Source organism: Engystomops pustulosus, chromosome 1 (assembly GCF_040894005.1).
Source record: "Engystomops pustulosus chromosome 1, aEngPut4.maternal, whole genome shotgun sequence".
In the NCBI taxonomy this organism is placed as follows: Eukaryota; Metazoa; Chordata; class Amphibia; order Anura; family Leptodactylidae; genus Engystomops; species Engystomops pustulosus.
Genome location: NC_092411.1, coordinates 214,201,031 through 214,215,916, shown reverse-complemented (window position 1 = coordinate 214,215,916; position 14,886 = coordinate 214,201,031). Strand labels below are relative to the sequence as shown.

General features: G+C 38.3%; 1 protein-coding gene across 1 annotated transcript in view; it reads right to left on the bottom strand.

Annotated features, from left to right (window-relative positions):
* Positions 1 to 11,479: 11,479 nt before the first annotated feature.
* The window catches only part of QRFPR (pyroglutamylated RFamide peptide receptor), a 47,940-nt gene continuing 44,533 nt past the window's right edge, over positions 11,480 to 14,886 (bottom strand). Inside the window, exon 6 of the mRNA XM_072119342.1 lies at positions 11,480 to 13,518. Within this exon, the coding sequence (XP_071975443.1) occupies positions 13,148 to 13,518 (371 nt within the window). The 3' untranslated portion in view covers positions 11,480 to 13,147. The remainder of the gene's footprint in view (positions 13,519 to 14,886) is intronic.

Genomic DNA, 14,886 nt, shown 5'->3' with positions numbered 1-14,886 from the left:
AGACCTAACCCAGGAATAGAGATCACCCACCCACCTAATCTGGATCTCCAAAAACCCATTTTACCCTCAGGCAGATTCAATACAGATTCCACCTCTAATATAGACCTGAATTTGACCATACTCACTACCCATCCCAACAGCCCCAATACAGGAAGTCCCTCGGATGAAGTCCAACAATTTTTCACACCCAGTTCCAATACTCATTGTATAGATCCACCCACAGACAATATCCACACGGGGGAGGCCCCATCTTCCAACGACTCCATCTCTTTTTTAGGGCTTCCACAAGAAGTGAGGAAAACCCCAGTTTTTCAATACACAATAGACCCATGTATAAAAGAGATAATATACAAAGCCCCACCACTAAGTCAAAAAAGAAAAAACCCAGAAAAATAGGAGTCAGAGGAGGAAAGCACAGAACACGAAACCCTCTCCTCCGGGGAAGACTCCCTATTGGAAACCCCGAGATACAAGAGGCAAAAATAAAACCTGTCATAAACAACACCACAACGTCTAATAAATTTACCAACTCTACCACAAAACCCACACCGGCTCCCCTCAATATGGTGAAAATCTTCAATTTGTCCTCCTATGTTCTAAAAGAAGCTGAACAGAAAGTTTTAGAAAAGGGTCTTTCCTTCTGCCCGACATCTATTTCCAACGATTTCGAGCTTTTTGTTGATCTTAATAAATTCATTAGGATACTTACACTTAAAAGACATTTCAATATACAAAAAGATACTATAAAAAATAATATCAGCGCGCCTACTCCAGACCCCATTGAAAACTGTATACCCTTCATACACACAGTCCTAAAACCTAAGTCTGTCTTCTACCCAACCCATCATAAGGGCAATTATGTAGAAACATTCTACTCCCTGGTTTCTACAGATTTCCGCACCTTACATGCCGAATCCAAGACCCTTCCACAAACAAAACATAATATTTCCATCCCAGAGAAGAAAGCACTGTCACAATTAGCCCAAAATGCTGATATAATCATTAAGGCAGCAGACAAGGGGGGAGGTATTGTGGTGCTAAATAGAACTGATTATATCAAGGAATCCCTCAGACTTCTCTCGGATATTAACTTCTACACAAAATTAGACAGGAATCCCATGGTGCCTTTTAAAAAAGCCCTATATGATCTCTTAGAAGAAGGATTCAAAATGGGGGTCCTTAACAAGAAGGAGCTAAATTACCTGAAGATTGAAGAACCTGCCCTTGCTCTTTTTTACTACCTACCTAAGATTCATAAGGATCTCAACAACCCACCGGGACGTCCCATAATCTCAGGGATTGAGTCACTAACAGCCAACCTTTCCCACTATGTGGACGTCTTTCTTCAACCACATGTCAGAAAACTACTTTCATACACATTGGACACCTCTGAGCTCTTGAGACAAATATTGGATTTTCCCTGGGAAGATAATTATCTGTTTATCACTATGGACATTGCTTCACTATATACGAATATCCCACACGACCTCGGCACCCATGCCGTCTCACAATACCTCAGAAAGGACCCTGACATGCCAGATTTCCAAAGCAACTTCATCACTAGGGCCATTACTTTCATTTTAGAGCATAATTTTTTCTCATTTTTGGATAAAATCTATTTACAGCGGAGGGGCACGGCCATGGGCAGTAAGTTCGCACCAAGTTACGCTAATTTGTTTGTTGGACTTTTTGAAGAACAAAATATTTATACACACGAACTATTCAAACACTGTCTCTTGTATAAGCGATATATAGACGATATATTTATCATTTGGAAGGGTAGCAAGGAAGAAGCTGTGAATTTCATCAGGGACATAAATGACAATCAATGGTGCCTCAGTTTTACCTCCAATATTACATCTAACGAAGCCGAGTTTCTAGACATTGTAGTTTGCCACAAAGAGGGTAAAGTATATACCAAAACACATTTTAAAACAGTCGACAGTAACAGTTATCTAGAATTTTCTAGTAATCATTTCAAGAAGTGGAAGACTAATATTCCATATGGTCAGTTCAAGAGAATAAGACGAAACTGTACCACCAACGAGGATTTCAACACACAGAGCAGTATAGTGGCAGATAGGTTTAGAGCCAAAGGATACCCCGCACGTATCATCACAACAGCATGCAACAGAGCAGGTGCCCTCACACAAAGGGAGTGTTTGTTACCATTGAAGAGGGGAAGTACTAATAATGATTCCCATGCGATCAACTTCATAACCACTTTTTCTAACGATGGTCTAGCAATTAGAAAAATTCTCCAAAAACACTGGGATCTTCTACTGCATGACCCTTATCTAAAAGATGTCATTCCAAAGAATCCGAGACTGACCTTTAGAAGATCCCGTACCGTCAAAAACATAGTGGCCCCAAGTCGATTACGCACTCAAACAACAGTCAAACCGTCATTCTTCCCCCGTACCATAGGCAGCTTCAAGTGCAACCACAATCTGTGCAAATGCTGCGAAACAATCACACACAGAAGGACTACTTTCCAATCCAACACAACTGGAGAAACTTTCGATATAAAAAGTTTTCTTAATTGTAGCACAGACTATGTGATTTATTTGATAGAATGTACCTGCAAACTACAATACGTAGGACGCACTATACAGCCATTAAGGGAAAGGCTCAACAAACATCGATCTAACATCACGAATGGTTTCTGCCAACACAGCGTATCCAGACATGCTGCAATACATCATAATAAAAATTACAAGGAATTCACAATAACGCCCATTGAACAAATCAGCCCCTCTGCCCCTCAACGTTTCAACAAGCTCAAAAATCGCGAAATGTATTGGATTTTTAAGCTTAACACCCTAGTCCCTGCTGGACTCAATGAAAGCCTGGAAAATGTATTCTAAATTCTCTATCTTAATAACCCATATCATTAGCCAAGACATCTGTTTGAACTGTATCACATTTTATTCCATTGTATTTTATTCAATTGAATTTTATTTATATATATATATTTTTTTTTTTCATCATGAATGTTTATCTCCTTTTTGCAATGTATTTATATATTTATATGTAATTATTTATTCATCTCTTATTATGTTACTGTTCTTATTCATTTATCTTTTATTCAATGTATAGACGCTTAATAATGTCCCATCATCCATGTAACAGATACTAACCTATTTGATTTATTTATTTTATCATATCTATGTATCAGTTAGTAATTCCCGATATTTATTTGTTTTATCTAATAATTATTACCTTATGCTTGCGCATCTACCAAACTGTCCCTTAAATAATTATATCAAATAACATACATCTACCTAATTGTCCCCTAAATAACTATTATACCATGTTATTTCCTAAATTTAAGGTTTGCATTTGAGCATACCGCTTTCGCAGATGCCTTCACTGTGGACATCGGCTGCGCACACGCACAACCCTCCGGCACCTTACCGATGTAGAGCAGTGCGCATGCACTCCACTGCTCCACAGACACGATCCATTCAGTCTCCTTCCCGGGCGCGCGCCGGACTGTGGTTTTACTGCGCAGTTGCCGGCGTCCCCACACAACCCTATGAAATTTTTATTAATTTTTTTTTTTTTTTTTCTCTTTATTGAGTATGTGCATCGATCTATTTTTTTTTTTCTCTTTATTGAGTATGTTCATCGATCTATATATATATATATATTTTTTTTTCTTTATTGAGTATGTTCATCGATCTATTTGATAGGGTGTTCAACTTACCACTCCCATTTATTTGATAGGGTGTTTGCCTTACCACTCCCTATTATGCTAATTATTGTGGCTTTTTAACCTCCACCTCACCCACTGCTGTCATTGTCCATTTTTTCAGTCAGATGAAGGGATTACTCCCGAAACGCGTCACTCTGGACATTAAGGTCTGATTTTATTTGTACCATAGAAATCTGTAAGTGCTTTTTTATCCTCAATAAAAACGTCCTTGCCTTTTGGTGTGAGTCGAGTCAGTTATATCTTGGCATTTCTGGTGTAGACACTCCACCTTTTTAAGGCTAGTTTAGCGCCCACCTTTAGCCCCATTTCTCCTTTTTCGTTTATTGCACATTTGTCACTATTAAGACTGTGCTGGTCTAGACAGACCTAGCAGCAGCTTTTCACTACCAACATGCAGACGATCACGTTTTCAGTCACATTATTTTGGGAATGCATAGAGGCAGCAAACCAAAAATAGAGAAGACAGAAGTAGTAAATAGGTAAGGTAAATAAGGTAAGGTAAGTTACCTGGACAGGGTCAGACTTACCCACAGGGTTCTCGGGGAAAACAGCGGTGGCCGATGGAATCTAAAGCAATGATGATGCAGAGAGCTAGGAGCTCCCCACATCATCATTGTGCCTCTCTACTGCTATGTACAGCAGGTCGGCAGGCGCGATATGATGACTTTATCTCCTGCCGGCTTTGTATACACAGCAACAGAGGAGCTGCCGGGGAACCTGGAATGGTAAGGTATGTGGTGCTTGTTTTTATTAACTATGTTACAAAGAGGAGAGTGGGCCACACTAAGAGGGAGGGATGAAGGGGCCCACAAAAAGATGGGGAGATAAGAGGGGGTCACATTAAAACAAAAGGGAGATGAGAGGGGTCACAAAAAGGGGGGAATGAGAGGGGGCTCATAAAATGGGGCAAACAAAATAGGGGGGCGCACAATGAGAGGTGGAGTTGAGAGTGGGTCAGAAAAAGAGAGGGTGACGAGAGAGATGAGAGAGAGAGATACCAGGGGCCCCACAATAAGAGGGGGAGGTGGAAGGGGACAATAGTAAGAGGAGGGGGAGGTGAGTGTGGCCATAAATGAGGGGGGGGGGGTGAGAAAGGGGGTACAGAAGTTCAGGGCAGCCAAAAATGAGAGGGGGAGATACCAGTGGGCCCACAATAAGAGGGGGGCGATACCAGGGGATAACATTAAGATGAGGGAGGTGAGAGGGGCCATAAATCAGGGGGGTGAAAGGGGGTACTGAAGGTAAAAAAACTGGGAAACCTATTGACTTGAGTATAAGCCTAGTATATAGCATGCCAGATCATGCCCCCAGTATATAGCCAGAAGCCCCTTGTCCCCAGTATATAGACAGACAGAATATGCCAAACCCCTGCCCCCAGAATATAGCCTGCAGCCTCTGCCCACCCCCAGTATATAGCCAGCAGCCCCTGCCCCCCAGTATATAGCCTGCAGCCCCTGCCCCCAGTATATCGTCTACAGCCCATTTCCCCTATAATATAGCCTGCAGCCCCTGTCCCCCAGTATTTAGCCTACAGCCCCTGCCTCCACAGTATATAGCCTGTAGCCCCAGTCCCCATTATTTAGCCTGTAGCCCCTCCCCAAGAAATGCACAGCCTATAAGAAAAAAACAAAATGTGCACTTACCTTCTGACGCCCCCCCGACAGGTCCTGTTTTTTCCTCCGTTGTTTCCTCCTAGAATGTCAGCTTATGGCTGATGTCATGACGTGAGCAGTGGGCATCAGAAGGTGAGTAAACATTTTGGTTTTTTATAGACTAGGGTATAAGCCGAGCATATTTTTGTCCCCTAGTCCGACCCTGTACCTGGAACATCCTTCGTAATGTAAGGTCCTAAACAGCATCCATAAATACACAGTGGGTGGTCAGGAACCAGTTAAATGAAGGTGTTGACACTTTGAGATAGATAAGTGGCTTTAGCGTTCTTGTTTGGGCACTAGGTCTGTTTGGGCACTAGGTTTGGCGTCTTTTCCTTAGCACATCACATAAACAGCTGCAGGCTGTATTTTTTATGGAAGGACATTATTACTATTCTTTTCTCTATGTAGTACAAGAAACTATCAGTATCCAGAGATCAGAAGTTGAGATATCTTCTGCATTACAACTGTGTGACAAGAGCCTGTCCATGCAATATCATCATCCAGGAAGCCTAGTGCCTGAGAAAGAGGCCCCGTGAGAGTACAAAAAGTCATGTAAAATACAGGACAGACATAATGTCAAAGAATATATACTGCAAAATCACATTGCTTTGAAAAGCTGGTTTTATCATGACACAAATGTTTATAGAAGAACAAAAGTTTGATGACATAATACATGCCATAGGTTTAATAATAAATTGCCATATTTTCATGACAAAAAAAAGCTACCCCAGCAGTCTAGTAGAGGATCCCGAACAGCATTTTGAGGTCAATAAGAATTTATTACAATATCCATTTTATACATACAATAGTTTTATAAAATATTATCATTGTGGGACACACAGTTTCAGAAACATTTTATACAAAACGGACAAAAATAACACATTCATATAGCATTTCAGTTCTCATTTGAGAAATCAATTTGCATTAATAGGAAAAACATTTAAAACCTACAAAATTGTTCACAAGTTTTGTTTTTCAAATGAAAAGTTATGAATTGAAAGTGAAACAGGTTGATTTCACATTTGAGAGCACTGTAACTTAAAGTCTGTGTACACCTTTAGCTCCATACTTTGAGTAATGCATTATACCTTTTAAAGCACTAAAAAAAAACTTTTCTTAATGAGATATTTTAAACTTTTTTAATGATGCGTGCCATGCATGTATGAGAGGCTACTATCCCTGTATGTTAACCCTGTTTTATATAGCAGATACCCAATGTTAACACAACTCACTGGTATTAACCCTCTAAGGGACAGGGTCACATAGGAGCTGCCATCTTGGTCTTCATCACCCTACCCCTATGTGATGTCATCTGGGGGACATTGAAAGCTTGCTAGGACAGAGATCCTGAGATAATAATTCTTTATTTACATAGCGCCTGCAGATTCAAATCGCTGCACAGAACTTGCCAAATATTATGGTACATCAGGATTACAGTTTGCAATACATACAATTGTATTGCAGTACTGTATATAAGAAAAATGAAAACAAATATTCCCAAAATGGTATCAAATGGTCAGCGTGTGTTTTTCAAACTTTTACTCATTGTAGCATGTAACATCAACAATACCTTGAGAAAGGCTTGCATGCTGAAACATGTGTTGGGGAAGACGCCCAGGGACACAAACTACTTGTTGGTATGTGTATAACAGCTTTTTACCTCTAATATACAGTCATAGCCAAAAGTTTTGAGAATTATACAAATGTTAATTTTTACAAAGTCTACTGCATCAGGTTTTATAATAGCAATTTTCATATACTCCAGAATGTTATAAAGAGTGATCAGCTTAACAGCAATTAATTGCAAAATCAATATTTGCCTAGAAAATTAAGTCATTTGATTACGTGATTAAGTAAGAATCATACAACTGGACACTTTAAAAGGAGGCTGGTGCCTGGCATCATTGTTTCTCTTCTGTTAACCATGATTATCTCTAAAGAAACATGTGCAGTCATCATTGCACTGCACAAAACTGGCAAAACAGGGAAGAGTATCGCAGCTAGAAAGATTGCATCTCAATCAACAATCTATTGCACATGTACATAGAGTCCGCCATAACAACCTCCTGCGGCAGAGAGTTCCATAGTCTCACTGATCTTACAGTAAAGAACCTTTGTCTATGGCTATGGTAGAATCGCCTCTCCTCTAGGCGTAGAGGATGCCCCCTTGTCCTGGTCACAGGCCTAGGTATAAAAAGATCTTTGGAGAGATCCTTGTACTGTCCGTTCAGGTATTTGTACATTGGAATGAGGTCTCCCCTCAGTCGTCTTTTTTCTAAACTGAATAATCACAAATTTTGTAATCTGTCAGTCCTCCAAGAGCAACTTCTCCCATCCATCCAAGAGCAGTTTGGTGATCAACAATGCCTTTTCCAGCATGATGGAGCACCTTGCCATAAAGCAAAGGTCATAACTAAATGGCTCAGGGAACAAAACAGAGATTTTGGGTTTATGGCCTGGAAACTCCCCAGATCTTAATCCCATTGAGAACTTGTGGTCAATCATCAAAAGACGAGTGGACAAACAAAAACCAACAAATTGTGACAAAATGCAAGCATTGATTGTGCAAGAATGGACTGCTATCAGTCAGGATTTGGTCCAGAAGTTGATTGAGAGCTGCCAGGGAGAATTGCAGAGGTCCTGAAGAAGAAGAGTCAACACTGCAAATATTGATTTGCTGCATTAACTCATTCTAACTGTCAATAAAAGCTTTTGTTACTCATAATATGATTGCACTTGTATTTCTGTATGTGATAAAACATCTGACAAACACACATAAAAACCAGAGGGCAACAGATCATGTGAAAATGTAATATTTGTTTCATTCTCAAAACTTTTGGCCATGACTGTATTTGTAGTGTTTACAACTCTTGAATTGTATAGCATTCAGAGTTTTGGGTACACCTGTTTACATGCACTTTGCACTTTATGAGCCTTTTTGTACTTTACTGACATTTGCTGCTATCTGTTGTATTGATTTGATATCTGTGACACTTATGATATGATGCAGCTACATTGTGAAGAGTCAAACCATTTGGCTCACTGCGGAAAAGATGCTGCACAAGTCGTCAAACTGGGCGTTCATTATCTCTGTTTCAACGTTTATGAGATCTGCCCCTTTCTCAAGCATCAATGAAAATATCTACTTGACCAACATAAATTAACACTTTATATAACTCTGTAAACTTAAAGCGTAACTGTAAAGTTATTTGGCAAAAAATTGTTTTAGCACAGGCTGTAGAGAGCCTTTGACAACAGTTCCAATGATACCTTTATCATGCTTACAGCTTCTTCCTATCCTGACATATAGAGTTAATAGATATATGAGGCTAGCTATAAAATATTCTCCGCTTTTCCTGAAGTGGGCAGGACTTCCTGGTTGTGACACAGCTTTGGGCTATGCTGCCAGTAGCACTCAGGGCATTCACGTGAACGTGAATAAACAGCTCAGCCAATCAGGACACAGAATCAGTGTTCCTGCTTGTACAGAGATCTAGTACAGAGAAATCAGGGAAGATACAGAGCACTGGAACTCTGCATCATACTGTAATCACAAAGAAAAAAATATATATTAAAACATGTCCATTTACACTGTAAAACACCTACATAAGAATAAAAAGATGACCACATGTGCATATATATATATATATATATATATATATATATATATACACATGCAGTGTTCTTTGTGTCCCCCGAGTGATGTAATGTGGTAGGATGAAAAAGTTCAGACTGCAGACTGCCATCAGGTTGTACACCAGTAGTTTTCCTGGCATATATGTCCACTGAACTTCTCCACAAAATTATATGTGAATGTAGCCTTAGCTTGTAAGAAAACAGGCTGCAAAGTCCCCCTTAGTAATAGCTTCCATCTCTCTGTTGATATGCATATCTATATTCCAGCCAAGACTACAGGTTTATTTCTGCTCTCCCTGTGTCGGTTACAAAGCTCTGAGAAGTAGGTTTTAATACCTTTTTCTCTATACCTTGTTAAAGTATAAAAACACTATTTTGTAATTGCATTGTTTGTTTTCCTATCTTTTAATTTCAGCTAGATAAGGAAAGACATGCTGAGCAGCAATACATAAACAGCCCTGCAGCCTGAGGGGGTTTGCAGACTTTATTTTACAACCTACGCAGAATTTCATAATAAAGTATATTATAAAGATGTTCTCAAAACTCTATCCGACACAATATTAAAAATGAATCTCAAACAACATTAAATCTTAAACAACAGTTAGACTTTAAATGCTGTCACTAGGAAAGACAATTTATCCTTCAGAAATAATGGAAAAAATAAACAAGTTATTTCTTTTGAAAGGTGGGAATTAAAAAACTGGAATGCAAAAACTGAAAAGGAATGAGACCTTAAAAGATAATTTTTTTACTGTTTTTATTCTGCAGTCAGCAATTTTGTCATAAAGTAAATATGTATCTGTATATAGTATATGTTATTGAAACTGTATGTAGGTTTATTTTGTAGAATGTAGAGCATACTGTATGTACCAGTAAAGAGAAAAAAAGAAGAAATTAAGAAGCTATAGACATTCAGTTTTATTGGTTCATAAGTCTTCAAAACTCTACATCTGATGTTGGAACATGAAAGATGGTAAAGGCAAAGCTCTCAATAATGAAATGAGCCGGTGACACTGAATCATATCTAAAACTAAATAATTAACATTGTAAAATGAAAACAAATTTTCAATGTAAATTAATAATTCACATGTATATGTATACATATATATAATTCACATTCATGTATATGCACCTGGAAATCACTATGATATGATATAAATGACTATGATATAAATGTTAAAGCTAATAAAAATATACATTCAACAAAAGTGCTGCCTTCATTGAATTTTACAATCTAGTTATGAAAATATCATACACTTTCTTGTTATGAATTTCTGAATATCAAAGCCTAAATATATACATTCATCAGGGTAAGTTTCCAGTGATCAGTTGTACATTATATTGTCCTTGCATTGCATATATTCTATTGTACTTATTTCCTTTATTTTGAATCTGTTTTATTTCCTGATTGTAGATTTTTACATTCTGTTTTTGTACATGGTTTGCTTGAGCTTCTTTAGTCGTGCTGACTCATTTAGGTTTATGGGAGAGTTATAAAATCACTATTTCCTAAAAAATATATTTTACATAAAAATGTGGTTTAAAAATATGTTATTTTATGATGCTGCATTCCATCTTAGTTGTTCCTTTAATTTTTCTTATTAATGTTGTGTGGGGGAGATTTTGGGGAAGATTTTGAAGCATGGTTGTTATTTCCAATGAGTTCTTCAATCAGTGATGAAAGTGCTCTGAGGTATAGGTGCAGCTTTAGCATTGAGTACTCGTTTCAAGTATTAAATGTTCTCTTGTCCTTCTCTGGGTGCTGCTCTGTTCTGGATCGTGACTCTGAAGCATTCAACCAGCAGTTGGAATCAAAACTTCTATAATTATTGTCTGCTCTGGAGTCAGTATTAATGCCTGGTATGAGGGGCTGAATTATCAGTTTTCATTGCTTATTATTGTCTGATCTGGGGGTTGTATTATTATGTAGTGTCTGTCCTGCGCCCAAATTATTATTCATTGTCTATTCAGGGATCTGCATTATATATGTTGTGGCCTGGGTACTTTATTGTCTGTCCTGTGGTCTGCATTATTATTTGTTTTCTGATTAGATATTTGCATCATTATTTTTTGATCTGCGGCCCATATTTCATATTTATATTTTTCCCAGTTAGGTGTTTTTTCCACTATAACTGACTAAAATATGTGCAGCATTGAGTAATCACCTATTCTGCATTGTCTATTCCGCAGTGTTTTGCTGCTGAAATGTCTAGTTATAAGCTTTTAAAGTGGATGATTGATATATGTAAATTTACAGTATACAATAAGAAAGAAGAAGGCGGCACTCACCGAACTTGTGGAACTACTTTTCTTTATTCAGCATGTGGTGTGGTACAGGGGGAACGCTGGAGCCAGATGGCGACGGGCCGTTTCGCGCTTACTAGCGCATCTTCAAGCCGTTGACCGGTCAACGGCTTGAAGATGCGCTAGTAAGCGCGAAACGGCCCGTCGCCGTCTGGCTCCTGCGTTCCACCTGTACCACACCACATGCTGTGTAACTCAGGCTGAGCAACACCGCCACGGAACCTCACAGCATCGGGTAGTACCAATCTGCTCCCAGCCACCACTTCACATTTATAATATACCTGTATGGGCTTACACCGAATTTGAACAGTGCGGAGACTCTATACCTCTCTTCAGACTATATATGTAAATTTACCTTAAATAGTCCCAGGGATGGGGAGCAGCTGCATCTAGCTATGATGTCATCAGGCCAAAGCAAGACAGATGTGACCGAGTTTAGAAGGACATCAGACTGATTTCAGACAGTGAGTGATATGTCAAATATCCCTCACAGGGCATAATATTATGCAGTGACTTTATGACTAGATAAAACATTCCTCCCCTATTTATGGTAAATTTGCGTATGCAAATCCCAAGGTTTTAGTGTCTCATGATATAGAGGTTCATATGGATATATAAGCTTTACGTGGCTTCAATAAACGAAACAAACACTTCTACTTACCTCAGTGTTAGTCGATGAGGCACATTGGATTCACATCTGAAAATCTCATGATTTTCTACTCTCATGTAGCTGGAAGTGAAGCTGGGGTGTATTACGTCGGCATCACTAACTGCAAGGCTGCATTCACACTACCGCAAGGGGGGCGTATATACGGCCAACGTATATACGGCTGATGTATATACGGCCGATATACGTCCCCCATAGACGGCAATGGGCGCGCGGCGCCCTACGGGAGTGGTACGGTGTGCACACGTTCGGCACCGTACAGCTCCATACCCCGTGAAAAAATAGGACATGTCCTATTTTTTCAGGGCATACGGCGCCGTGCGCCATGTATCCCTATGAAGAGGGGCGGGGGTGAGCAGCGCTCTCCCCCTCCTCCTCTCCCCACGCGCTGCCGTACCATAGCACAGCGGGCACCAGTCGTGTGAATCCAGCCCAACACACAGGCGATGGAAACTCTGGACAAAGGTAAGTATAAATGTTTGGTTTTTATGCAATCATGAAATTTGGGCAATTTGGGAACTATGGGTGGTTTAGTGTCCCAAAGTATCATTGACAGATTCTCTTTGAATAAAGTTAAAGGATGCTTCTACAATATACACAGAATTTCTGTGAAATAATAATAAGGCCCAGAGACAGAGAAAATTGAGATCTTACATGTGCTTTGGTTCATTCCCAAATCCATTCCTTTCCAATTCTCAATATACTTGAATACTGACAATTACCATGTCTATTCTCACATATAGTATAATTCACATCATATCTATAGGAATCTTTAGTAGATTTAGCTTCCACTTCAGCAAACCAATGATATAAGTTCTCTCCATTCACTTCTAGAGGAGCTCAGAGAACAGTTTGCTTGGTTGCATTTGGAACTCTAATCGGTGGGGTCAAAATATCTATTCAAGATAAAGCTGACAAAAAGCTTGACACAATAAAGGGTCTGGAGGTCCTTCTTTTGAAGTCAGGTGCATTTACTATTATTATATGCAAATATTTTTCCCCATTGAGCTATTTTTGCAGAAAAAAAAAAATTAAATTAAAATATAACATAAAATTATGGCTCATAGGTCTGTTTGAGACTCAATGTAAACATGTTTACTCTATTTGATATTATATCGCAACATATTGTATTTACAGTCATGATTGAGTACATTTGGCTGTGGTTGGTCATGAATGGACAGTAAGTTCTGATGTAAACAAATTCATGTGCCTTTTTTGGGTCTTTTTGGAAACAGGCTGATCAAAAAATTTGACTTCAATATTTCCATCACTGAAAGCTTCCCTCCTAGTTTCTTCACTTGTATTATCTCTTACTTTTTGTTGTGTTAAGGTGATACCCGAATTTCCAGGTCTTCTTGAAGGAGACGATTGTTCTTTCAAGAAACAAAAGCATATCGCCGACAGGAAGTTTTTCTTAAAATTTTCATTCATAAAAGCATAAACAATAGGATTACAGATTGAATTAAAGAATCCAATTGTTTGTACCACAGCAAATATTGTCTTTATTGTGACATCATCATACTCATTTTCAATATTACCTATAAAAGTAAAAAGGAGAAAATTAAGTAATTAATAACGTTTGACCAAATAGTTAAATTCCTGTAGGTCTGAACATTGATTCAATTATGGTAAAGCTATAAAGTGTAATTAACAGAGATGGATATTTAATATGGAATGTTTTATTGTAAAGGCAATTACAGGCGGCCTCAGGCGGAGCAGGCAGATAATAGATGCTTTGTCACATTTTGTTCTAATGTGCACATTTGCTTAAATAATTAGTCTTGATAACATATATTATGACATTTGCATGAAAATTATAGTCTATAAAGAAGACAATATTAATGTGTAGGTCAAGGAAATGACCTGTTGGATAAAGCTACCTGCATGACTGATATAGGTTTACTCTCACCCTCAATAGTAACACTCGAAAAAATTCAGCAGTACATCAAAATTATCTGATCTTAAAAAGCATGGAAATGTTATGTCCCTTGTATGGTGACATTTAAAAGGACATAGTTATTATACATTAAACTAACTGGAATTTACAGGCTACTAATTTACGCATGTTACATAAACAGATGACTTCAAAAACAGAAGTGCAGAGGTAGTTGTTACTTGTAAAATTACACAATGTATTTACTTTAACACAGAACACCTAATACTTAAACATTTGTTGTGCAGTTGAATATCAGGAAGTGGCTTGATGTCCACTACGAATACTAAGGTCAAGAAAACTGGACCACATTGGTCCTAGAACCCCAATTACCTTGAAACAACTTATTGTCACTCAACACAACAAAAGTGAATAGCCACTCTCTACCATCTCTACCAAGCCTTATAATCTGCTAAAAGCATGTTGTAGAGAAATGCATTGTGATTTCCAACATCCACAGGCTCACGAGGCCAAGAACATATGCCTATGGAGAATTACAATTCCCACCTAAATCACTTCCCTCTTCAACCAGTGTCACTTTTCACAAGACAAGTCTCCTACTTATCTGATGGATAGGGTTGTAGAAGGAATGGAGATTTTTTTTTAAATGGAATGGCCTATATTTGTGACTTTTAATAAATATGTAAATCGTTTTGTGAAAAAAGTTTTACACATTTGCATGAATTATAAAATAGTACACCCTCTTGTAATTCGGTGGATTAAAATATGAGAACCTATCACTATGTAAAAAAGAGACCTTAATGCCAAATTTCATTTTTTTTTTATCCATATTGGATTTGGTGTCTGTAAAACTAAAAAATATGGCTCCAATTATTTTATACTGTATGTGACTTTAGTTAAGGCTAATGAAGGGGCAGAAACCTTTCATCTACCACCAATTAACAGAGACACACCTGCGAAATAGATTTTGATTTTGTACTAAGTGACAGGTTCACTTTAACAAAAACTAGGG